The 27,758-nt window shown below is 37.6% G+C and overlaps 2 protein-coding genes across 5 annotated transcripts in view; one reads left to right on the top strand and one right to left on the bottom strand.

Moving 5' to 3' along the window:
• Positions 1-2,151: 2,151 nt before the first annotated feature.
• On the bottom strand, positions 2,152-14,337 carry LOC580203 (DDB1- and CUL4-associated factor 4). The gene is made up of 13 exons (XM_030999569.1): positions 13,869-14,337; positions 13,067-13,236; positions 12,589-12,674; positions 11,947-12,058; positions 11,499-11,554; positions 10,729-10,840; positions 9,471-9,523; positions 8,599-8,660; positions 7,971-8,072; positions 6,233-6,333; positions 5,116-5,289; positions 4,104-4,218; positions 2,152-3,511 (listed from the first exon to the last, which is right to left on the bottom strand). Exons 1-13 carry the CDS (start codon positions 14,335-14,337, stop codon positions 3,291-3,293), a joined length of 1,833 nt encoding a protein of 610 aa, XP_030855429.1. The 3' UTR covers positions 2,152-3,290.
• A 7,038-nt stretch (positions 14,338-21,375) lies between these two features.
• Positions 21,376-27,758, top strand: part of LOC100890735 (E3 ubiquitin-protein ligase TRIM9) — a 58,558-nt gene continuing 52,175 nt past the window's right edge. For 3 of the 4 annotated variants that reach the window (XM_030998929.1, XM_030998930.1, XM_030998931.1), the window contains exon 1: positions 21,378-22,345. In XM_030998929.1, the coding sequence (XP_030854789.1) occupies positions 21,530-22,345 (816 nt within the window). In that variant the 5' untranslated portion in view covers positions 21,378-21,529. Of the gene's footprint in view, positions 22,346-27,758 lie in introns of all 4 variants that reach the window. The other variant, XM_030998928.1, reaches the window with a different exon arrangement.

Raw genomic sequence — 27,758 nt, 5'->3', positions numbered from 1 at the left:
TATATATAGATATAGACATATCCTGTTTGTGTTCATATTCACCCTAAAAGAAGGAAAGTCCTCAATGTCTAATTGAGGATTACATAATATCATTGTACAGGAAATTTAGTTAGTTTTGAGTAATGTCAGGAAAAATTATTATTTCACTCTGATATAAAAAAAATAAAAAGGACTTTGCTCAAGGTGCATTGTTACAGACATCAGCCGTAATGGACCTTCATTTCTGTGTATTACCTGCTATTCTTAGAAACCTGGCATTGCTGATTTTATTTTAGGTTGCCCATTTGTTCAAGCTCTTTTCACAAGCAATCTTTCATGTTAATATTGTTTTTTTCTAGATGATCCTTTCTGTATAATTATGTGACCAACAAATTGCATTTGCCTTTCTTATTGTGTTGATGAGTGATTGTTTTACTCTTGATTTTCTAAACACTTCTTCATTTGTTATCTTGTCACTCCATGATATATTCATAATCTGATATGAGATAGACCGTTTGCTCTCACCATTATGATCTTTAGATCTTTAGATAATATTTTTTTCCTACAATATTGAACCATCAAAAAATGTAGATTCTGTAGATGTGTGACCATGATTTGTACGTTCCTTGAGAGTCTAATGCCAGTAAATGGTGAGAGCAGCTAGTGGCATGAACAGCCTGCCATATTTAAGTCCAACTTAAAGTCGATCTTAGTCTTTATGAAACACTCCCCAGGTCTCTGTAGCCTCCAATCTTTTTCTAAGCTCTATGTTTATTGTCCAGCACTCACACTCATATAGGACTGACCAGATTGATATATGACTTTAAGACTCAGATGTTGGTTTTTATAGTAATGTTCTCAATTTTCATTACAGATTTCATCTTATTAAATGTATCCCTTGCCATTCAAACTCTTATCTCTTTCTCATGAATACTTTTCCCATCTGATGCTATAGTGTACCCGAAATACAAAGTGCATGTTTGCTTTATTCATGTTTCCCCTTTATTTTGAGATTGCATGGGTGTGTCTCAGTCTCTTTTGATAATGTCATACACTCTTTGTTATCTTTGGTTAAAATCCAAGCCTTAAGTCAATTATATAGTATACATGTATACATTGTATACAAGTATCTTATCAAGTTAGCACGAACAAACAAAATGGAAGACGAGTTTAACAAATAATATTCTGATAATGGCACTTCTTGACTTGTAAAGTCTCTGATTGAATAATACATGTACATCCAAAATTATTTTGAGTCACGATTAAAGTATTGTCAAACCAGCAAATAACTTGAAATAAAGAAATACAAATATATAGAGACTTCCTATATATTCAAAAGACCCCCCCCCCCCCCCCCCGATTTGCTCGCCTTCAAATCATACTTTGCTCCAAGATGATAAAAGGTTGTCCTATGGATATAGTAGAGTACCGTAATTAACGGTGTATTAACTGCACTTTTTTGCCGCCGAAAAAAATCAAAGTCGGGGGTGCGTCTTATACACGGTACACCAACAACAACAAAAAGTTTTGATTTATGCCCCTCCATCTGGCGCTATGCCTGGCAACGTATCCCAGCTCAGTAATTGGTGTGTTGACTCATCACTCGGAAACTAGAACAACACTCAAATTTGTTTGTCATCTTGGTTTGAAAGTAATCTTTCTGATAGATCTCAATATGTAGTTTATAATAATAATTCCTCCAAATTTTCTTCTATTACACGGCGTACCACAAGGTTCTATCCTAGGTCCTCTACTGTTTTTTAATTTACATTGTTGGATCATTAATCTCATAGCATCTTGGTTTTAAGTTGTCATTTAACTTTTACTGTAAAGGCTCGACGAGAGATTTCACACATGACTAGAGGATATCAGAAGAACTCACTATTTAGTGTCTTTGGTTCTCAATTTCTCATGATATTGCAGGACAGTCCTGCAATAATCAGTATACATGATATAAATCACTTAAAGAGAAGGTTGAGTTCTGGGAAGAGGTGAAAAATAATTTGTGAGAGTTATCATTCTTATTATGCAAGTGTGGAAGAACATCAGATAAGACAAGTTCCCTGAAAAGCATGGCTCTTCAAATGCCTTCATATTCTAAATATGTCATGTAACATCGTAAAAATCCAGGGTAGGATTTTTACGCCACGTGTTCGTGTAGTCCCATATACATCTTTCTGTGTACAGTGTTTGTAACTTTACCAAGACTTGGCCAAATTTCCAGAACTCAACTTCATCTTTAAAGTGCACCATATATCTAGTTGCCTTTTCATCATATGTGCACAAATTGTATTGTCCCAGCTCCTGCCTCAGTGCCCTTATAGGGGGCATTATACTTGTCCTACCTACCAACATTCATTTAAATATACCTGATCCAGGCAAGTAATTTATGTCTTACCGAAGGACATTCTTGCTGTGGTCTGGACATGAACCCAACACCTCTACGTCATCCAATCACTCTAACAAAAGTTTCTTTAGTCCTCATAGGACACTAGACTAAGGAAGTCTATGTCTTGCTGCAGGACATCAGAGTCACGGCAGAGACTTGAACCTCGTAACTGGAGTTTGGAGACTTATCCACTAGACCTCATCACCTCTACGTGATCCAATCTCTCTAACAAAAGTTTCTTTAGTTCTCATAGGACACAAGTGTAAGTCTATGTCTTGCTGCAGGACATCAGAGCTGGGGCAGGGATTTGAACCTCGTAACTGGAGTTTGAAGACTTATTCACTAGACCATGACACCTCCACATCATCCGTTCTGTGTGATGAGGGATTCTTATCTCCTCATAGGGTACCAATGAACTTGCTTCTCTTGACCCATAAAGAAACCTGGTTGGGTGTAGTAGCTGAACTTTCGGGAGTAGATGGGGACCGGGGCATTGTATTCATGGCATGATGTCAAGAGGTGGATGGGGGCGCAATTTATGGAATCAAAGGAAACTTGACAAGACTTGGCAGCCACATTCCTCACATTCAAGAGGATTTATAATCTTCAATTTTTGGGGAAATCAGATGGTGTCATGTTTTCTCCACAAGAACTCTTCCGTCTTTTCCCGTCTTAGATTCTCATGATAAATACAGAAAGGTCTTGCAAGGCACATCCCGGTATTCATCCAATCTCTGTGATGAGGGATTCTTGAGTCCTCATAGGATACCAATGTATCTGCCTCTCTTGACCCAGGAAGAAGCCTGGATGGGCGTGGCAGCTGAACTCTTGGGAGTAGATGCGACCGGGGCATGGTACCGTTTTTTCTGTCTTAGATTCTCATGATAAATACAGAAAGGTCTTGCAATGCACATCCCGGTATTCATCCAATCTCTGTGATGAGGGTTTCTTGAGTCCTCATAGGATACCAATGAATCTGCCTCTCTTGACCCAGGAAGAAGCCAGGTTGGGCGTGGCAGCTGAACTCTTGGGAGTAGATGGCTACTGGAGCGTTGTCCTTGTAGCGTGCCGAAGGACAGGGTATGGTGTGGAGAAGGTCACCCGACTTCAGGCTCCATACCCGGGTGTATTTGTCTTGACCAACTGTAGGAAAAGAAAGGAAATTCTGTTAGTACATCACATGATGTTGTGACAATTGATCCATGGTACTTTCCTACACTAACTAGACTCCTAACTTCAGCCTTGGACTTCAACACTACACCTATCCTAACCCTGATCTAAAACTCTATTGCTACCCTAAAATGTTTATGAAATAAAGCCCAGGGCAATTGCCATCTTGGCAAATGTCAGATCACTGAAAGTTTGTATGCATGAAAACCAGGAGGAATAAATGTGAGACAGAGTAAAACGGTAGACAGTTTATGCCAATGTATCTAAAGATGTTTTTGTATTGAAAAGCTTGACAGCCCAATTAAAAGTGTTTCCCATATAAACCAATAGTTTACTAGCTACCAAGTTATTTAGTTAAAAACTAAGGCAGCTTCTGAGATAAACAAAAAATGTGACATGGAGTAGTGGCCAAATCACTGTTGGACATCTCAAGAAAAAAATTTGCTTTGTCTCCAGTATCACATAAAAAACACATGATTTACAGGAAAGTCTTTAGAAGAGATCGAACATACATCAAACACTGAGCCATTTCTAGTCCTTGACTCGGTCCAGACATGATCCTTACCTGCATGCAAGATGGTTTCTGTGGAGTCGACCTTGACCGGGAGATGATGGTTCTCATTGTGGTGACCTTTGAACTCTTGAACAACAGCACACTGCCTGATGTCCCACAGTTTAATCTATGTCAATTTCAGAGGACAGGCTCAGCAAGGAATGAAGAACAATCAAAACACATTCCAACTTTTAGATATCAAACCGATGTTTAATATCATGAGTATATAAAAAAAAATCTCACAGTAAAAATACTGTAAAGGCACAAGCAGGTATTAATGGTAGTATATTCTGTGCATTTTCCTAATTTTGTGTCTTAATTGAGTTGATATAATTATTGTTGCATGAAACCCAAATCTTGATCGCTCACAAATTCACAAAAGCTTTTACAAACGTGAAAGTTTCTGGTTTTACAGGACTAACACCAAAAAAAAATCAATCCACAAAGAACTGCACTTAACCCTAAAAATCCTTACATCTAGTACAATTTACCATTCATATTAGGGGCGCATAATGCCTAAAGATTGTGGATCTATATATATTTTGTTTGCATTTTTTTGCGCTTCCTTCATGTGTCACCTAGGAAATGTGTACCCTTCCTCCCCCCCCCCCCATAGGCGACTGTATCAGTGAGAAAAGTGGCACTGCTTTCCAACAATAAGCTGCTCAAACCTTGGTGCACATGGAGTGATTGAAAGACGAAGGCATTGATACAAATGTACAGACAATCTACTCCTAAAATCTACAGTAATGACACCTGTAACTTAAAAAAATGAGGCTTGTTTTTAGGTCTATAACTATCTAATATGGGGATTATTTTCAGTTTAAAAAAAATAAAAACTAAGGACTTTCGGAGAAGCCCTAGGCCCCATCTTATAAAGAGTTGATATTAATCGCAACTTATTTGCGATTGATATCACTCACAACTATGTACATAAGAGATAGGAGATTGGTGGACTTGCGATTAATTTGGATCAATCTTTGCTCTTTATAAGACGGGGCCCTGATCTACATCCAGTTCTTACCTCTCCACCCATGTCACTGGCCAGTACATAGTTCTCCTCCTTGAGTAGTTTGAGACTGCATACGGCCACACGATGGCTGAGCACCGCCGTCATGTCAAAGTGGCCTGAAGATGGTTTCCTAAGATCAACCCCAAGGATCTCACCTAGACGGGTTCCATTGTACAGAACAGGACTCTATCAAATAAAAGGGAAGTGTAATCGTAACAATCAGGGATACCAGTTGCCTGAAAATGTTGGATCCCCAAATAAAATATTCTGTCTGGAAAAAAAGACTGAAAAGGCCTGAAACAGGGCCCTGAAATTTGGCAAAAGCCTGAAAAACTGAAATCCCTGGGGAGTGTTTCACAAAGATCCTAAGTAGAACTTAACACTAAGTTGGACTTAAAAAGTATGGACAGCCATTGGAGCCTTAAAATGAAATATATTCAAAAGCAAAAATTGGAGTATTCTAGACTTTTCATCAATTCCACATCAAGAACATGAAATCTCCCATGATAATAGAAAATATGAATGATTTGAATCAACATTTTATGCCTTTTAAAAAAAAAATTACAAAATGTTTTCAAGGATGCTAATGGCTTCCCATAAATTTTAAGTCCAACTTAGAGATAAGTTCAACTTAGGATCTTTGTGAAACACCCCCATTGCTTTATAGCTAGTTGATTTTTTTATCACACTCTTATCTCGCTATACATTGTTTTACAAGCCTTTACAGCATTTAAGCGAAACAACTCAGCGATAGAGTTGGTGTCGGGTTGCTGTTTAGATTGGGAAAGTTTGAAGAGCTCAATTGTTTACTGACGGTACATGAAATTGTATATACCGGTATACTAGATCAAGTGGCTTGGCAACTATGAGGCAAAAAGGTACATTGACAAAACAATGTAAGTTCTCACAATACTGAATGCGATATATGAGATATTATTTTTAAAAAAACACGTAGGTTAGCACTCTTATCATATTTCATATCATGTTTAAAGATCTTTACCTTCCCCTTTCTCGACCCGTCTTTGAATTCTATAAAAACAGACTTCACCTAGTCTGAAAAGAGTAGATAAACTACTAAAGTTGGGGTAAGTCAAACACTTACAACACTGAAAGGGTTAAAGAGATATACCTTTCTTGAGAAAGCTTGAGCAAAGACATCACTGTTGGAGGTATACAGTATTTGTTCCCTCGTTGACAAGGTGTCCACTACTATTGCCTTTCCTGTGGAACCTGGAGAATAGATGAGATTCAATTCAATTCAAAGGAACATTTATTTTCTTCCAAACAATACAATTTATAAGTAGGAACATAAATATAATTAAAGAACTTGTATTACAAGGAAGAAGGCGCAAAAAGCATAGCTAGTAGTGGGTACGCCCGAATACATAAATACAATTATGAATTATAAATGGGAGAAAGGAAGAAAGGGATATGCGGTGGTCACATCCCGCCGTACTTGCAAGTGCGTGCTGTCTACGTGCAAAAACGTGGGCAAAATTTGGGTATCCGTACGTGATGAGTACCGCCTCCGTACGGATTTGGGAGCGCGCAGACACACCGTAGCACTTTTAGTGCACGAGGAACTTTCGCTGCGTTCGGGCTGCGTTCGGGCTACCGATTCACCCCAGTGCGTGTGACGTGCGTGCCCGGTACTGCCAACGAGCGCACAACGCACTGACTCCGTGCGTCTTTTAAAGGCGCACGTGATCAGTGCGTGGTCCGTGCTTACTCGCCACTTCCCCAGTTCAGCCATCCAATGAGCACGCAGAACTCACGTGGACCGTACCGAGTATTACTTACAACGCACGTTTTGTGCACTGATTTATGCAGTATATAGTCTCTTCGGTGGAATGGGCGGCATCTTGAGGCAGCACTGACAGCTGGGACTTCTGGAGAACATCGGAATGTCGTCCTATATATACAGCGAGTTCATCGCACGTGCACGCACTTACAACATGCGAGTGAGTAAGGACACCGTACGTGAGCAGCACTTGTAAGTACGGCCTCCGTACGATAACGTGGCAACCGGACGGAGACCGTACGTTGTAAGCACGTTGTAAGCACGTACAACGCACTTACCACGTGCGCAACGTACGATACACGCAACACTTCACGGACAGGCGTGGCGTGCGGGCCACGTACTTACACAGTGCGTGTGACGCGCGTTGCCGGTACTCCCTCCCTGCCTTTGCCACTCCCTCCCTACGTTTTCAGAAAAACGTGGCGGCCGTGGCCTCCCCAAAAACCGTACGGACTAAAAACACGCACGGTGGGATGTGACCAACGCTATAGGCAAAGAGGAGAGGAGGATAGAAAGCTTGGAGAAAGAGAAAAAAAGAGAGGAAAAGAAGAGGACATCCGTTTCGTTGAAGAGTCTTTTATTTAGGATCATAATTCATAAACCGATTTCAGTATTTGAGAGGATAGTCATGCTTTTTATTTGTCCAAATGTATTGGACACCATACAAAAAATGACCACAAAATGACAAAAATTAGGGCAACTGCCTACATTTTGAAAGGGGACATACATGTACAGGAGGCGAGTTGGCTCAGTCGGTAGAGCATCTGCCTGTTGAACCAAAGACCTTGGAATAAAATCCAACCTAGGTAAATGACTGAAACCTGCATTGTGTGATAACATGCCCCTCCTGTTTCAGAGATGCAGGCTATGTTAAGGGGAAAACACTCCATCCCTCGGATTGGAGGTTAAATGGAGGCCCTGTGTGGTCCACCTGCACAGCCCCAAGTAGTTATACCGGGAGGAGAGACCCAAGGGTTACAGTGTTTTAGTTCATTTTTCACCTGCAAGGTACAGGCGACGCCAATACTAAACAATAATAATAACATGTAAATACAACTGTATTTACCTATAGCTAGATGAGCGGGGAGGGTAGGACTATTGCTCCATGCACAGGTCCAGAGTGATTCATTGCTTCTTTCATAGCTGTAACTGATCTGGCTGATACCATCTATCAGGAAAGAATCGAAACAAACATAAGGACATTTCAATAATGGAAAATTAATTATAGCATCATGTTTTTGTACAGGTCCTGGCCATCACATGATAATTATCATACCATGTCAGACATTTTGATTAGTTACTTTTAGCCTTATCCCCATGCATTACAATAATATGATAAACACCAATTTTCAAAGTCCTAAATAAGTTGTTGTCAAAGGAATGTCTTCAAGCATGTCTTCATCATTTAATGTTGACAACTTCAATCCCTTGATGCATTGGGAAGAGCCAATGAAAGGTTTTGATCACAACTCTACATCAATGCAGGACACAACATTTTTGCATTTCCACTTATGATGAAACTTTGGTTTCATATTTTTTCTTCGACTCAAGATGGTAGCAAATACAATAACCTTACAACCTTTCCTATCTCTATCGTAGACCGATGATAACTTAGATTGCGAAAGAAACAAATGAACCGTACTGGACAAGTGTAACAAATTAACAAATCACATAAAATATCACAGATAACAGACCTCCTTCTGTTGGACACTTCATGAGTTGAACTGTACTTGATAATCCACCAGATATTGCATATCTGTATGAAACCTGAGTTAAGAAACTATTTCATATTATGGATTTCCATATTGACCAATTAATTAATTTCCTCAGGCTTTATCTGTCAACTTCATGGTAGCCTACATTGAGTTAGGGTACAGGCTGCAAATCAATTTTCTGATGGGGGGGGGGGGTTAACGTTAGGGCTGCAATTCAATATTTAAACAAAAAAGTTAGGGTAAAGGTTACATATAGTGTTTGGTCCTGGGTTGAAATTTGAAGGTTTTTTTTTTTTTACCTGACTGCTAAGAAAGCATGTGCTTGTAATTAAGCAACCAGGGGACCAACAGCTTTAATTCCTCTCTGAGGGACTTGTTATTGGATGAGGAGGGAGGGGAGGGGTAGAAAAATCCATGCGCAATACTCATTATTATGTTATTATATCTGTGTAGTTATTTTATTCATTTGGATGCCTGAATCACCAAGCTAACATAAGCTTCCTACAGGTGCTCCCTTTTCCTTCTACTCATTTTCAGTTTGTTTAAATTAACTTAACATAATGCTCATGATTTTTATATTTTAAACTGTCTGTACTTTATCACATGTATATATTTGTTCGCTTTTTAATGGAAATAAAGTCTTTTGAATTGAAAATTGAAACTGAATTGAATTGAATCTAATTGATTAATGACTTACCAAAGGGCACTTGCACATCGAACCCGGTACCTCCCAGTTACAAGAGCACTGGTCTACCACTGAGCCATCACACCTCAATCAGCCAATGCACATATGTTAAAGGATCCTACTAAAAATATATATTTACACATGTTCATGCATTTCAAAAGGATACAGTGCATACATGTTTTCTCCCTCTCTTACTTGAGCCCAGCTTGCATGAGCAACCTAAAGGAAGATGAAAACAGAATTTTAATACATGCATCATAGTCCAGTGAAAATTGACATATCAAGGAATATATACTTAAAGAAAAATGCAGGGAAACAGTTTGGAGGAAAGTGATGATGGAGTATATTAATCCTCAAAATATTAATTGTTCAATAATTCAAGTAATGATCCCTAATCTTGCTCCATGAACTATAAATGCAGAATGAAATATAAAACATGTTTCTAGCAGAAATGATGGCCGAGTAGACTGGTAGTCTCGTAACCAGGAGGTTTCAGTTTCAAAACCAAGTAGATCGGGTAGAGCCCTTGATAAAAGACGAGACTTAAAATCCCAAGGTCCCCATGGTTGCATTTCTTTCAAGAAAAATCTAAAAACATTTTTGCTCAAATCTTATAGTAATATACAAGAATAATTTGATAACAGTTGGTAATCATCTTAATTTTTCATTTAGGTCTTCATCATCTGCTCGATTAATTTAATATTTATTTGGTCTTATGATCTTACCTTCCCAAAATTAACATTATAACTTACTTTTTCCGGTCATGATTTGTCCTGCTTCTTCTTCTTCTTCCTCCTTCCCCCTTTTCCCCTTTCCTTCTTATCTGTTTTACTTCTCCTTGTTCGTTTCGTGTTTGTAAATTTTATGTTGTTTTGAAATATTGTCTTGTGTTTTCTAAGTCTTCGTAGGCAAAATTTGAAACATTTATATATATTTTTTTTTCTGGGGGATCCACAACCTACAAGCACTGCTTTTTAGTGGATTCCCCCCCCCCCCCCCCCCCCCCCCCCCCCCATTTCCTCAGAAATTAAGAAATTCTTGTAATAATTTTATTATGTGCAAAGTTTATTTGTATAGTTTCTTGAAAAAAATGAATCATGTATGAAATCAAATGTAATATCTTTGTTTCCCTTTCTGTTGGAAATGAAATAAATATGAATATAAATATGAATATGAATTACTGCTGAACTACAAGAATGTACTTGGACTAGTCAGGTTATGGTAAACCGTAAATCTGACCAGCTTATTCAAACCACCAAGCAAACCCTACCTTCAGAGAACATTTAACACTTTGCCAAGGGAACCGGGTTGTTCCTGTGCAAAGCCAATAGGAATGACAGAACTCTGTAATCAAAGGGTTAAGCATATATTCTTGTTCTATTAAATAATTGTTGTAATTGCTTATGTATGCATGTGAAACTCACCTTCCAGATCAGCTGAGTGGTCAAGATGTTGACCGTTGACCAGTTGGCAATGGTCACTTCTTCTTGACCGGTCTTCGGATTTCTCTCACAAACCACCTCACCCTGCCACAATCTTACAAATGATAACAAAATGAAATGTTTGTTAAAACACAAATGGCCGAGTATAACAAATAATTTCTTGGACACTATATCACTTTCACTAAAGCCAATGTAAATATAAATGGAATATTGTATGAGCACTCTCAAAAGTATTTTTGAGATATAAAGATTAGGGTGTTTTGTTACTTTGTTTGTCTGTTGTTGGTTGGTTGAACCATTTGTTTGTTTGAACATTTGTGTATGTTTAATAAGCCGCCTGTAAAGTTAGCTTTTGTAGGTAAACATTTTGATATCCAGCAGATACTCAGAAACATCATTCCTTCAATCCTTTCACTACTACCAGAAGTCTATATAAGATCATATTTTTCTTCTTTATTGATTCAGCCAAAGGCGCAGGTTCGAAACTGAGTCAAGTCTTTCGAATGGTGACGTTAAAGGTCGGTCCCCAGACGTAAATAATCATATCTGATTGATACACGTCCGTAAAAAACCCAATTAAACACACACACTTTATTAAAATATATCAAGAACCCTTGCCTCTAGTTCATTTACAAACCGAAGGCCGAAACTGTTCACACATTACAACATATTCTAAAAGTTTCAGATATGCATTAGGTAAATGTATATTTAACAAGACAAGATATGTCTTGAGAGCATAAAATTACATATACCTGCTTAAGTAGTCATCAGAAATAACCATGAGAACTTGCTTCTGCCTACTATCCAACTGCAAGAGTAATGATTTGTAATATTGTGAATAATAATTTTTTGTAGCACATTTGTTTACCATCACAGAATTATATTCCTATAATATTGTTCAGCTCCAGAAATGCAATTACGTACTCTTTATGAAATAATGCAATGTGCATTTTTAGGTTAATTTTTCCTCTATAACGCATAACTAAAGAAATCAAGTCTTGATTTTCTAGTATAATGTAGGGCTCCACACTAACTTTTTGCAGAGGGTGCAGATTGATATTGTGGACAGGTGTGAAATCGGCCCATTTGAATTGTCCAAATGTCCAAATATGTGGATTCTCGATTGAGTTCAGATTAAGGCTCCACTGTGCACTAGTCCCCTGTCATTTTTATAAGGACCAAAGCAACAAAAAAAAGTACCTCAAGGTTACTGATGTAGCCTGATGTACCATTAAAGTAGTGATCAGGGAAGGGAGAGACTCGGCTGCTTGGTTTTATCTCCATCTGTTTCACTGCACTCTCATGAGCCATTCTAAAAGATAAAAAACAATCAATATATGACTAATCTGAACATAAAATTGGTCATCATTTCAACTAGTGGTCTATCGCTCACAGGTGTTCTGACCGTCTGGCTCAAGTTTTCATTTCTTAATTAGGGCTGTGCATAGTAGCACCTCTTGAAAATAAAGCTAGCAGAAGCTCAAGTCAGAGAATTTAACACATTTCATGAACAGATGATTCTGATTAATTGAAATAAACAAATTCTTGATTCTTGGAGATGTTTTCAAGTGCAAGTCTCTATCGCTCATATGTGTTCATGTACAAAGTACTAAAAGTTATCTATGGTTGCGTTTTTAATGAATTCTGGCAATATTCTGACTTGCACGAGAGAAGTAATCCTCTATAAATTTTACAGAAAAGTAAGTGAGCCTGGGTAAAACAAAATCACTGCTGAACAAAATAGCAAATTCTAATTATCAGGAATTGTTTATTAGGATACATTACTGAATAAAATATAACATCATCACTCTGAAACACTTAAAAAAATTTGTTCATACCCACCTCTTGAAGTAAGAAGATCTACAGTTTCCTCGCATTCTGTTTTCCTGCAGTTGAACAAGCGAGTTCACCCTATTCCCAGGCAGTACCTATGATCACGTTGGGATGGAAAAAAGAAGAAGCTTAAAATTTCTCACGATTAACATGGATGGATGTTTTAGGTGCATCATTCTTTTTCTATCGATCAAAAAGCATATTACTATTGGTCAATCAAATTGCATATCAGAGTTATAAGGCTCAAGGGGAATTTTTATCTGCACTATAAAATAACAATAGTTCAAAGAGAACACTGATGCCTGAAGATATAAATCACAACTCTTTTATTTTTTACCAAAAAGGTTTATTGGTATTGGGCTTTACAACACATTCATTTAAAGTACCGGTAGGCAATCAATCAGGGGAGAGTGGACCAGTCACAAGTAATTATTGGGCCGAAACTAAATCCCAATTTCATCCCCTGTGCACAAGTCCTTATAATCACCTTTTCTGAGGAACCCTTCGTAGAATTTCTTTCTTCTAAATAACTTTGCCTCTTCTTCTCCGCCTCCTTCTGACGAATCGTCTCAGTAGTCACAACGTTGCCTCCACTGTGCCCTGGAAGGATGCGAAAATGTCTCTGCTTCTCTTCATCATAGTAGAAGCCAGGTATTTGTGTTGTTGGCAATTCTTGACATTAAGGAAAAATATGTGACTTTCTACTACACAGGAATTTAGTGGATTAGATTTTATTAAAAACATGAAAAAAATGTTACAGATCAGAAAATCTGTTTCTGATCTTATCTCCTATCATAAATTTGTCCCTCTTTGAAGTCTAGCTGACTCGTTTTATTCCATTTGATGACACTTCGAAAAACTTACTGTTCAATTTCAGAGGGATCAAATATGGTAAACATTTCACCAGGTTGGTTGGGGATGTTTTGTTCTTGATTTCACTATTTATAAATATGTGTCAAAACAAATATACAATGTAATATGATAACCCTCCCTGGAGGAAAAAAACCCCAGCTATACAGCTTACAATTGCAAATAAAGTGCACTTTATAACCCCCTCATTATCACAGATAAAGCACTGTTTAATTAATATACACTGTACAAAACTGCCTTCTCTTATTGAAACATTATTTTTCTACAGTGAATGTCTTGTGGGTTGTGAGCGGTCTTCAAGACATTTTAAACAATTACGGGATCAATTCTATGGATGGAAATTTGAAATGATCAGTACTATCTGACCCAAATGAACAAGTTCCTGTGAACTCAATCAGTTTCAATCAATAAAAGGATATCTAGCACTTTCTTTTTAGAATGCTGGTTATCTGCCTGACTGCTTCCTGCTTGTGTACTACTATCACTGGCACCAGAAGTCGAAGGTGTGTCAGCATTTCTTGACTGCAACGTCCTACAACTTCTCACACTTGGTGAGCTCTTTGAAGTTGGTCTCTCATATTGTTTATTTTGCTGCTTAGAACTCTGACCAGTTTGAAAGTTAGTTTGAAGAGAGGCTTCTCTTGATCTGTTTTTCCTTCTCCTCTTGGAATAAGAAGACAACTTGGAAGATGATGAGTCTCTTGATGATTGATCAGTGCTATGATTGCGAGTCAATGATCCTGCTTCTGAGGTTGTCGGAGAGTCTGCATGCTGCTGAGGATTCAGTTGAATCAGATCCTCATCTGCATTGCTGCAATTGTCTTTGCATCTGGCCGATTTCTTTTTCCTCCGTCTCCTTCTGCTTCCTCCTCCTTCTCCTGAAGACATATTTTCCCTTACCGAAAAGGCAGGCCTGCTTATAGCCTGCATCAAGCCTGCATAGCTGCTAAAAAGCAGGCTAATTCCTTAGCAAGCACTGACCTGCAAAAACGCCGAAATATGCAAATTAGGCAGGCTTAATTTAGCCTGTACATTTTAAAAGCAGGCTTATTTTAGCCTGCAAAATCATTTTAACCTGCTCAATTAGCCTGCAAAATTGCCCTGCTTTTTTAGTATGCAAAATTAACCTGCTTTGTTAGCCTGCAAAAACACTGAAATATGTAAGTTATGCAGGTTAATTTTAACATGCTAATCTAAAATGCAGGCTAACAAAAATGAAGATATTTGATTGCCATCATTAACAGTACAAGACTTCTATTGGTATATCGACTCGGATAGAGGAACGGGGGATAAATTGATATATCATAATCAATATTTGCAAGTGTCCTCCAATGGGAATATTCTAATCTCAATTGCATTAGACTAACTCCATCACAAAGATCATTTGAAGTTAATACAAGATTGACTTTTGTAAAAGTACAGGCTCATACACGTATATATAGAAAATATACATGCTATTTAAAATGGTTAGTAATCGTATAATCAATATATCTATTGCTAAAACATGAATGTAAGTGTGATCAGACAAATAATCTATTGGTCAATAATTGCCAAAGAAAAATACAATCACAAAATTGATATGTGCATTAATTGTCATAAGTTGCTTAACAATTAATCATGATAAATGTATTTTTCTGTGAGACGTGTAAAGTAATAATGAATATTCATGAGATACGTATTGCAGGTTAATTTTAGCATGCTAATCGAAAAGGCAGGCTAACATAAATGAAGGTTTCTATTGGTTTCTATTGGTCCCATTGGGTTCAATTAGTCTTATTGGTTTATATTGGTCCTATTGTTCCTATTGGTAGATCTATTGGTCTTATTGGTTTCAATTGGACCAATTGGCCCCATTTGACTCTAATCGGGATTTCAATTGGTTTCAATTGGACCAATTGGCCCCATTAGATATTTCAAATGGTTTCAATTGGACCAATTGGCCCCAATAAGACTTAAATGGGACTTCAATTGGACCAATCAGCCCCATAGACTGTAAAGTTTTCAATTGGTTTCAAATATATCTTTTCTTCATATAAGTTGCAATTTAATCCAATTATGATATCTAATAAACACAAGACTATATCAATGTTATAACTATGGCCTAAAACATTGCTCTCTCTTTAGGCTCCATCATATTTCTTCCTTTATTTAACTTAGTCTTATGTATTATTCTGTTCGTTTGTATAAATGCATCCCCCCAAAAAAATGATTACAAAAAATGTAACATGCCAAATGTAATGAAATAAACATGTGAAATATGAAAATAAACTGAAATTGAAACTGAATTGGACCAATTGAAGTCCAAAATAGGGCCAATTGGTCCAATTGAAACCAATTGAGTTCCCATTAAAGTCTAATGGGGCCTAGGCCAATTGGTCCAATAGGGCCAAACTTGACCAATTGAAACCAACTGAAGTCCTATTAAAGACCAATTGAAAAAATGAAAATTAAATTGGTGTTCAATTGGTTTCAATTGGATTTTTGTCTTGGGATGCCTCCCCAAGCGCTCGAAACCTCGCTTGCTCGGCTTTCTATGAACCTATTTTTGTTTAAACTCTCAAATCACCCCTGATATATAACATTAAACGTGCATGTGAAAAATAACCTGCAGGCTACATGTAAAAAGCAATAACAGGTTAAATTTGTGTTCTAAACCTGCTCAGAGGACATTTCTTCAGATTGCAGGTTTAACAAATTATGATAGAAATTTACATGCTAAAGATTAAACTGCATCTCATCTGGCATGCTAAAGATTTAACCTGCTAAAAATGTATTTTGCAAAACGCATGCTAATTTTAAACTGCAGGCTGAGATTTAGCCTGCTTAAACTGTAAGACTGTGTTTTGCAAAATGCATGCTGATAACAGGCTAAAATTTAACCTGCTAAAACATGTAAGACTGATTTTGCAAAATGCAGGCTAAAATTTAACCTGCTAAAACATGTAAGACTGATTTTGCAAAATACAGGCTAAAATTTAACATGCAAAAGAATAATTAGCATGTATTTAAGAATGCAGGCCAGACGCAGGTTCAAAGCAGGCTAAATAAGCCTGCATTTTCGGTAAGGGTTAAGACCTCAGCAATCCTTATGTCAAATAACAATAAATAAACACAAGGTTGATTCATTACTTTTATTAAAATTTAATGTTCATAGCATGACAGCATGTTGGACAACACATAATCATTGTAGATCTAGATTAATTTAATGTGCATCATTACTCAAAAGTCTCTGTTATGATTCTAAGATGGGGACTTATCTGACCCCTGTTGATATATTTCTTATTTTAACTTGACAAAATCGTGTTTGTAATATATTTTTATTGAGAAAAACAAGTGATAAACTGATACCTGACTTAGTTAATACACTTTTACTTTAGTTTTACCTAGGGCCTACTCGAAATAATGAGGAAAATAAGAACGAGTGAAAGATAGATCTATCATAGACCTCTAGATAGATCTAGACTGATAGCCGCTAGATAGATCTAGAAAATGAAAGAAAGGTAGAAAGAGTAAGAAAGAGAGAGAGAGAGAGAGAGAGAGAGAGAGAGAGAGAGAGAGAGAGAGAGAGAGAGAGAGAGAAAGAGAGAGAAATAGAGAACAGAAGGAAGAAAGAAAGAAAGAAAGGAGACGGGTTTCGACTCACGCGGCGTCACCTTGACATGTGGTGTTATCGCAGTACGTCGAACAGCTGAGCGCTCCGGCCCCCGGCGCGGCGGCCCAGACTTCACACGAATTTCCCCAACACCAGTTCTAGCAGATGGGACCTCCACAAAAACTATCACAATTTACTTGTCGTTCATAGCATGACAAGGCTGTAAATACCCAGGTTGGATTAAGAATATACGTTGGCTTCATCCAGAAATGTAATCACTTTCAAATTTGCCTAATGATGTTCTTGAAATGACAATATTCTTTCCATTTAACTTGACATTTCATAATGTCAGTGGACTATGGAACGCTAGCAGAGCAGACGACAATAATGAAAAGAAAATATCCGTACCGTACATATTATATTGATAATATAAAACACCATATTAATTACGATATGAAAACTACTCTCATATCCTTTAAATTTCTTTTTCTATTTTATTCGTCTTAAATACATTTGGAGATTGAAAGATTCAGGGTAGATTTTGTTTAAACCAAAACAAACAAGCGTAGATCTATAGACTACTTAAGATAGAAAAGATCAATTTTTCTTGCCATAATCACCTCGCTTAGTATTGATTAGTATTGACGAAATGGGTGATTCTCGTCCCTTCCCTCTTTCTGTGCCGTGAAAAACAAGTCTTCATCCTACCAAAAACTATGGCCATGGACCTACTAAGTAGGCCTATAGGTCCATGATTTAACATGCCGGTGTGGCTTTCTCTTTTTCTTTCCAATGTATATAATTAGAGTTAATCTTCTTTTATTTTATAGTAGGACAAAGTTTTGTAACAGATCAATTTTTGAGCAATTTTCATTTGCCATCAAACATTAGAAAATTCTAATGCTAAAGAAAAAAGCTGGCAAAGTGAAACTTTTTTCTTCCTTATCTGAGCCTCTAAATTCTAACTAAATACTAACTACAGTATAAAACATCGGTCCATGTCAAGTCAATGATAGGGGCACGAAAGCCCCATCTCTCAGTCATGTGGTGAAAGGAAAGAACTCGGGTCGAGCTAAGTAGGGATCGAGAGCAGCCAGGGAGGGGGTGCATGATCGATGCCTGATGGAGAGACGAAGGAGGGAACTTTGAGCTGAACTTGAAAAGAAGACGAAACCGACCATTACCCAATGCAGTGGCGGATCCAGGGGGGGCCCGGGGGGCCCGGCCCCCCCCCCTTGAGAAAAAAATCATGTAAAATCACGTGATTTTTACCTTTTTGGGGGGTTGGGCCCCCCCCCCCCTAAGAAATCCTGGATCTGCGCCTGACCCAATTAGTGACATGTACAGTACGACCGACTTTATACAAATTATCTTTAAAGCTTTTTGTAAATGTCAAAGCGTTTAATTGACTTTCCATTATTGTCGTAGGCCTATAATGATGTTTACCACCCGGTATTAAGAAAATTACAAAATGGAAGAAACAAAAGAAATAAATCTAGCTGGATAGGCCGATAGCAAAAATAGCAACCCTTCTGGTTATAGGCCTACATTTCACGATCCAGCATAAAAATGACCTGCATATAATGAAGAAGAAGAAAAAAACATGATTGAGGCACACAGGGGCATACGCAGGATTTTTTCAAGGGGTGGTTTTAAAATCGGGCCCAATATATTTCGCTCCCGAAAATTTGAAAATCGCGCCGGCCGAAAAGTCGCTCAGTCGGGGGGGGGGGGGGGGGGGACACTTTTTTTGTTTGGTCTCGAAATTTGAAAATTTGACATTTTTCTTCGTTTGGGGGGGGGGGTAAGGTCACCTTTTTTAGATTATATATTTTTTTTTTTTTTTTTTTTTTTTATATAATTAAAAAAAAAAAAAAAAAACAAAGGGGGGGTTTTAGGATTTTTTTAAGGGGGTTTTACACCCATAGAATAGCAAAGGGCGGGTTCAACCCCCAAAACACCCCTGCGTACGCCCCTGGAGGCACATCATGACTGCCCGCATTGCCCGATTATAAGAACTTTAAAAATCGTCGGGGCAGATATTAAACGGTTAAGTGCTGACTTTTGAATGTCAGGAATCGCTTTTCTATTTACTCATGTATCAAACTGAGCGCAGGGTTACAAACGTCCCAAGAAATATAATCAAGGAATTCAGCATTATATAGAAATCAAAGCAAAGAGATCTAAAAACGTTGATGCTGTGTATTAGTTTATAATTGGGTTGGGTTCTGCGAGGTGGGCATACATTTTTGTTTTCAAATTTACAATAGACAAATTTTTTCCCCTTCCTTTCCTTTCTCTTTCTTTCTTTTGATATTTTGCACCTCCTCTCTTTTGCTTTTTGTACACCTTTCAATTGCTACCCGGAGAACTTACCCCATTCTGCTACCATCCCCATATTTATACGACACTGTCTCTATAGATCCGCCAAAATCTGGCGAAATAGGAAACTTCCCATTAATAGATATCAAGTCATTTTATTTTGATAAGAAGAAAATAAATACAAAGATGTTAGAATGGAATGGTCCTTTGCCAGTTGACAAGAATATTTCCTCCTCGACTAATGAGAGTCAAGGTAACAAGGGAAATCATTCCATTTACAATATAGGCCTAAAATGTATTTCTCACTAATTTTTGCGAAACGATGTAAATTAAAGAAACGGCGAATATATTATTTTCATGTCGGGCCGTTGTATTGGTGCAATACAGGTGTTGCGAAATAATTATGATATTATGAAGGAGTACAAAAATTGAAGGACGCCATCTTTTATGCACGACCGTCTTACCCAAGAGTACTTTGCTCATAATGAATGCGTAGGGGAGCATGGATTGTCGTGATGAATGCCTATGAATACATATCCTGGAAATTTTCCGAATATTACTTTTTTATTTGAATTAATAAAGTGCAGTTTATTGCCATAGTGGAAGCTATGTGCCAGTGTTTTATAGAGATTTTCCAATGATGCGATATATTAAAGTCTTTTGGACCGCCGCTATTATAGGAAGTATAGCCATAACAAAAAATATCCGTCGTCCTTTTTTATTTTCACATTTGTATAATGTTTTATACACTGTTACTGTTAGTCATAAAGTTAGAATAATTAATTTCTTACATCTTTTCATGAAGTGAACAACTTTTATATCTTCTCGGAACTCGTAATGATCAATTTAGAGAATCATAGAGATTGATCAATAAAAGTTATATATCTATCAATAATATACATTGTCCAAGATGTAACAAAAATAATCTAAACTTTATGGGCAACAGTGTATTTATTTTGAATGTTTTGATTTTTTGCACAAAAATACAAACTAAACCGTGATTCCTAGTATTACAATATCATATATTGGATTTGTTTCATCTTAACCATGAGCATAGTGAAACTTTTGTATTTACTAAAAAGAGGATTGAAAAAGAACAAGCATCGTGATGATGCATCTCGCTATTTCTTATTTCTTTCCTTCTCACAGTCCGATCTTGACTGATTTCAGGAGAGTATATGGGGCCTGATCTTGATAAGATTACACGAAAAAATGTTGTCATCATAATCACATTATCTCTGTCATTCATGATTAATGATGATGAAGATGATGATATTGATAATGATAATGAGGAGGATGAGGATTATGAAGAATCCTACAAAAGTTTAATAGCGTCAGTATGAAAATAGACCGATTATACTCTGAGGCTGGAGGAGGGGCCGGGGCAGCATGTGCCATTGCCGATCCAGGATGTGCAAACAGTTGGGGCCCAACCCCTGTAAAAACCGATTTTTTTTTTTTTCATTAACGTTTAAGGAATCTAAATAATGAAAATGTACCCTTATGTGCCCTTGGCAGCACTCCTAAACGGAACTTGTAAAATCTTCAGAACTGTGCCCCCGTGCAAGACTACACTGGATTAAGGCAAGGGTAGAAAATGAATTTGGAAAACTAACTGAATAGAAGCAATTTGGTTCTATTTGGGATTGGGCCTATTCCTGTAGAGACGTAGGTCTAAATGCACTAAGGTGATTAGAGACAGAGGCGCATCGCTATTTCCATCATTCCATGTATTTATATATTTTATTAACTTCGCTGTCATTTATTTTGGTATTCACCGATATAAATCTTTTGAGTTGTTTTGTCTCGTTCTGTTCTCTTTGCTCTGTTCTTTATTATGTTCTTCATTTCTTTATTCTCATCTCTTTTTATGAGACTCCTACTTTCAGCCGCCAGCTCCAAATGAGTCGCTCCGTAATATTTACCGACACGCGAAAGACTCCAATCCATACCTTATTGATTTTACCGTTACCCTTGTTTGCCCCCCTTACAAAGCGGGTGACTGGAAAACCCACGGCCAGTCGAGTCTACCACACAGGTGTAACACAAACGCACTGTTTCGAAACTGTATGCAGACGACGATAACCGTTATTCGGATGCGGAGAGAGAGAGTGAGGAACGATCTTCACAAATTTTCGAGGAGACAACTACGGAGGATTTTCGATCATGGAGGAAGAATTGCGATGTACTGCTTGTAGAGGATTTTATACTAATCCAGTGATTTTACCATGTACCCATAATATATGTTTTCCATGCGTTTTATCGCTTCAACAAGTTAACGGAACGGCAGTTTTACCGGCATCTAACGATCAGCCTCAGCAGTCAACGAACTCCACCGGTACGCAGTACGATTTCTCGTTTGACTTCCCCGAGGCCGACCGGCTGAGCGCTTTCAGCGATGGGGACAGTGGGGTGAGTTTTGTTGGGGGGTATGCACCTAGTCAGGCCAGCGGTTCGAGCTCCAGCTCAGGTGCTTCCAGTGGGATTGGCAAGAATGGCTTCACAACAGCTAACCCAGAGACTCTGAGGATCAGCTGCCCGCAGTGCCATCGCACTATATTCTTGGATGAAAAAGGGGTCAACGGCTTCCCGAGAAACCGAGTATTGGAGTCCATCGTTTCTCGGTACGGCAAGGCACAGAATTTAATCGTAAATTGCCAGCTATGCGAACAAAATGCTGCTGTTGCTTCGGTTTATTGTGAACAGTGCGAGGTATTTTACTGCAGTGCGTGTCGAGTCAGTTGCCACCCAGCCCGTGGTCCTTTGGCCAAGCACAGTTTGGTAACCCCTGCCAAAGGAAGTCTGAAAGTGAAAACCGGAAAGTCCCCGCCAAAGATAGCAAAATGCCAAGAACATACGGAGGAGAACCTAAGCATGTACTGTGTAATGTGTAAGATGCCTGTCTGTTATGTCTGCCAGAACGAAGGAAAGCATCTAAAGCATGAGATGAAAGCACTTGGAGCAATGGCTAAAAGTCTAAAGGTATACCACTTTCTATTATTTTACAGAAATCCTGGAACATTCAATATTTGAAGAAAAAAAAATCTTATAAATTTCATATCATTAATACTGATAGGGTACCCATGAGTGAATTTAACATGTACATGAGTTTATGAGAAATGCTTTTCTGTTAGAGAAAAGTGGACCTGGCTTACAATGAATACGGTCTTGCATGAGCTACGCAGAGAGTGGTGTAGCTATGAAAGTGGACTAAGTGCCTACCGAAGTTCGTTCGATCGATCGATCAAGAGTGAGAGAGAGAGAGAGAGAGAGAAGATAAGTGGAATGAGAAAAAGAATGTGGATAGATGATTTAAAAAAATTCAAATCCTCTCCCCCTTCCACTTGTTTGCCTTGTTCTATTGTATTTGATCAAAGTATGGTTGGAGATAAACACCCCCCCCCCCCTCACAAAGATTGATTCTCTCCCTATCAGTCCCCCCGCCCCCCCCTTTTTTTTTAGAAGTGAAGAGATGATACTAGTAGTAATGATTAGCTCTCAACTCACAGGGTTCATTGTTTCTTTTTCTTAGAAGGGCATATAAAGAAAGGAATACAAATATGACACAACTGCATGTATTCCTGTTGGTCATATTTTAAAATGGACTTTTTTTTGGAGCCAAATTGAATACTGGACTTATTAAAAAGAAGCTTCATTCTTTTATTCTGCTGAATTGGGGCAGGAAGGGACAAGAAGGAAGGAGGATATTGCCTACACGTATGCCCCTCTCTCTGGATCTGCCATTGGCATTCCTTAGTGATTCAAATGGATCAATGAATATGAAGTTACAATATCTAGGTTGCACCTCTGTCTTATTGATTGTGATCTATTTATGTGCTGAAGTGATACATGTACAGTCATTACAGTGGCTTCTTTTTTATTGTGTCAAGTAGGTCTACATGTATTGTGATGCAGACAAGATCATCAACACATAATTACTCTAAAGAGAAGAATTGATTAAATACTAATTCAGTTGTATTGAAATGGACATTAGACCGTAATCCATGTCATGAGTAGACTAGCTGGCTGGAGAGACTGTAATAATGATCCTATGAACTAGATCAATATACTCCTGAAAAGTGCAATGCATGTAGCATGGCATCACCATTATTGGTTTTGGGTACGGTATACATTATATAGGCCTACTATATTGACTGTCGTGTGAGGAAATGACTTGTAGGTTGCAAACTATTGATTTATTCAAAGAAATGCATTGAATATCGATTTTTGAAACGAGAAGTGATATTACTTAGATAAACAAGGATGTACGTGTACCTGTAGGTCCTACACCATACTGTCCTAGTGCCTGAATTAATATTAAAAACTTATCATGGAGATACATGTATCATCTGTTTGGAGCCAAGGTAACACTATTTTTGTCAACAAACAGAGGGTGATTTTAACTACTCATGGACATTTGGACATCATCTAATGACATTGATTTTACTCTCTGAAACATTATGTTTAATTATTAATGAACACAATGCTTTAATATAAGTATGTAAATGATTGATGTTTAATCTCCCAAAGATGCATTAATTGCAGTAGGAACTAACTGTTGACCCTCTGTGTACTAGTAAAAACACTTAATCCCAGAAGCAGGCTGAGTCACTAATTCCTGGAGACCAATCACATTGGTATGCTCCCCACATAGATCTAAGAATTTGCCTTCAAGGGATAGTTTGTTTTCATGATAGGAAAATATGAGTAGACCAACGTGATAGGCATATTGTTATTATTCAAGGATGGAGTGATAAGTTCATAACTAAACACTGCGGTCCTAGGGTTCAATCACCTTTAAACTATTTCTTTTAATTGGGGGAGGGGGAGGGATATTTATGGTGTGTGTTATTATAACATTTCATTTTTTAAGTATGAAAGTTTGGTCCTACAGGATACTTGCAGTCGCTCATGATGATCATACCAATCCTGTAATCACGGTTTTAGTTATGTTTCATTGTTTCATTTTAATGCCATTTTGACCAATCGACCAATACATTGCACAATTCATCCACATATAAAGTAAAAGCCGTTAGATGCTTGCTCAATCTTCAATAGGGTGAGAGAGTCCTCTTTTTTTTAAAGGTTCAGCTCCCAAACTATAAATATGCAGGTGTACGGTGCAGGGTACAAGTTTATTGTTCATTGGAGCTCTCTAGGGATTTTCTAAGGCAGAAGGATGATTTCATCTAAGCCGAATTCATCAGAAGGGATTCCTTATAAATGTCTTCAGCCTTGATTTATTCCAAAGCTATTTTAGACATTACCAGAGGGAGTTCTTGAATAAATTTCAGAGCTAAAGTCCTCTGTGGGCCCATTTATCTTTGTCTCTGATTTTCTGCTACATAATTATGATTCTTACGAGTCAGGTCAATAGGTTTTTAATATTTCCCCTGTTGCTGCAAGATACTTTCCTAATAATATTGACTCGGAGTGCATGTACATAAATTAAGGGCTCTCGAGACTAGATGAAGTCCAGGTCATTTGCCAAGAGTCTACAGAAGATAGCCAGAGGACAATCTGTGGAAACGATAGGGGGAGCTTAATACAACAAAAATAGCCCTGGACTCCCTTCTATTTTGGTTGATAATTACTGGGTGAATTACCCATCAGGGTGTGGATCCAATCAAGACGAAATTAAAGAATTCACCATGTGCCTGCCTGTCTGTTCAAGACTAAACCTCCGAGAGTGATTGAACTCTTGCCGATGCACTTTTCTTGATGAGTCAAGGTTCTGCAGCTCTTTATCATTCAATATGGTATCAAGTTATACTTGGGATGGAGATGAATATAAACAAACTTTTAATTGTCTCTTAGTAACTATAGAATTACATACCTCTCCAAAACTGATTCATAACTCAAATCCTGATATTGTTTTCCATTTTGCAGAAATCAAGTCGTTATTTAGGCCTAGAGGGTAACTTTTTGCATCTCCCTGCTTTGCATGAATAATATTTCTCCATGCATTTAAAGGTTTATTATTGAAGGTCTCAAAATTTATATGTATTATATAGATCTCTAAAATCAGGTCCTAATCAGGTCATATACTTAGGTGAAAAGTAAATCACAGGTATTTCATTGTTACCTACCTACTTAAAACTATCATTTTAAATATATAAAATGTATTGTTTTGGAGCAACAAGAATTTAACAGAATCCTTACACTAGGTATTCAAGGGTATATCCACCCTGATATTTAGTTGGTTTAAATAGAAGCAGAACAATGAGAGAAACAGGTCAGTGAAAGTTAGAGCAAAAACCAGTTAAAAATAAGAAAGTTATGAATTTTTTGAAAGTGCCATCAATCAAACACAAATTGGCATTTTTGTGAGAGCTCCCCTCTTTCTTGACCTGTACTAAAAAAACTTCAAAAAATTATGTTTTCCCCATGAGAAAATTTTCTAAAGAAAGCATATTGAACAAGAACTTGCAAGATACTTCACAGTGTTTACAATTTGTGTTTCACTGATGACAATTTTAAAAATTCATAACTTTCTAAGTTTTAATTGGATATTGCTCAAACTTTCACTAATTTGTTTATCTTGTTTTTTTCGCTTTTACTTAAACCAGCTTAACATCAGGGTGGACTGCTCCTTTAATAACTTCTAAATTAAAGGTGAACTTGTTAGTCAGGCTACAAATGTGTTCCAGGCTAGTATTTTGATTTCCCCATCTTCTCATGGGTGTGTACAGGCTTTAAAAAAAAAATTGTTGATCCTTTCCTTTCAAGCCGTCCCATCTCTTGTGCTATTCCCAACATATCAAAAGTTAAACTTAATCCTTTCCAAACCTTTAGAGATTAGACTAAATTCATGATGACCCATGTTTCACCTCATGTTGTCAGCAATGATCATCTGACAAACCAGTCTCAATTACAGTCTGTATTGTACACTGTTGCCTTGTCTTTGTGTATGAGTTTGAAAAGAAATGGGACAAATAAGCAGCCCATCCAATTAACTGGGGATTATTTGGTAGATTAGCTCATGTTTCATGTGGATAATAGGGTCAACCAGTTGTGTCACGTATTTTACGATGAGGACCGATCATGCAAGGAAGTTGTTAATTTCTTGATGGAAATTGATAAACTTCACAAACTTGCTGGGAAAGCTACAAGTATAGGTGCAACATTTTCATTGTAGCACTTCACAAATTCTTGTGAAAGCCTCCTTTACCACATAGTTAGCCAACCATTACATGGACTTTGTCAAAATTTTGGAAATTAATGAATAGAGTCAATCTTGACAAAGTGAAAATTGTTTATCAGCAATTGCATATTGCAAAATCCATCATATTTAGAATTGTATACAATACAAAAAGTTGTAGGCCTACTCTGTTGCATACCTGCATTTATTTTATGAATAATTGATATTCACAAATATTGGACTGTACTTTTGATCACCAAAACTAAGATTAGACAAACAGTGATTAAACTAGTCAGCCCACTGGGTGACTACTTTAATGCCAGCGATGTTATTCTGTTTCTACTGTCACTCATCCTCTGTTTCCAGGAGGATTATTTATCATGGATGCCAGCAGACACTTATTGTCAGTTCTCTGTGGACAGCGACATGAATCATGTGTTGAGCATTAAAATGGGCAGGGTCACTAAGGGAGTGCTACCTAGTTGCCCTCAAGGCAAGCACCATCCACACTTTAGCTATTTTGGAAGATAGTTTTTTAGAAGTGATGCTTCTCAAAATTTACCTTTAAAATATCTGATAGGCCTATGTCAGAGTATTACCCTTTCAGGGGCATCACTATTAGTCTAATAGAAATGAATCCCCTGTATAAGATCAGTGCTAGCAATTAAAAAAAACAAAAGGATTATGAGTGGGCATGTCAATTACTCCCCCCCCCCCCCCTCCCCAGATGTGGAAACTTTGAAACCATTCATTCTACAACTATTTGATTGATAATATGCATGTACATTGTAAGTAATATTTTAGCTGAGTGAACGGCACAGATATCAACATTTGTACATTGCAATATTACATAAACTTAATAGAGTAAAATGGTTCGATAGCTCTTTAATTTTAAGTCATTTAGTATGAGATTCACACAACTGCACTCTCCCCTCCCTAATACATATTATGTTAATCAAATCTTCATGTGATATACATCCTTGTACTTTCCCTTTTGCTCCATGTGTATGATCTTTGTACTTTTCCTCTCCTGTCTGAAGTCTGGTGTTAGGCCCTTTAGGCTCAGTGCAGTGAATGTTATTGCGCAATTTTCAATCTTCCAGAAAATTACGATACCTGGAGCTGCATGTGACACAGGAATTCTCTGCAATATATCTTCTTTTAATAGTACATGTACATGTTGCTTTGTAGTTCATTCACTCCTGATGATTTGTATGCATGTACGTGTTTGGGGCTAACATAAGGGAGGCGCTG

Source organism: Strongylocentrotus purpuratus, unplaced genomic scaffold, assembly GCF_000002235.5.
Source record: "Strongylocentrotus purpuratus isolate Spur 01 unplaced genomic scaffold, Spur_5.0 spur5_scaffold_5, whole genome shotgun sequence".
Classification (NCBI taxonomy): Eukaryota; Metazoa; Echinodermata; class Echinoidea; order Camarodonta; family Strongylocentrotidae; genus Strongylocentrotus; species Strongylocentrotus purpuratus.
The sequence above is the reverse complement of the archived record's forward strand: the minus strand, read 5'-3'. Positions and strand labels throughout refer to the sequence as shown.

Coding starts and splice junctions, on each gene's coding strand:
- LOC580203 (XM_030999569.1), bottom strand. CDS start 14,337: ATGTCTTCAGGAGAAGGAGGAGGAAGCAGAAGGAGACGGAGGAAAAAG. Junction 10,841..11,498: donor TCTGATGACTACTTAAGCAG/GTATATGTAATT, acceptor ATCATTTGTAAG/ATTGTGGCAGGGTGAGGTGG. Junction 5,290..6,232: donor CTCAAGCTTTCTCAAGAAAG/GTATATCTCTTT, acceptor TTTATTTGATAG/AGTCCTGTTCTGTACAATGG.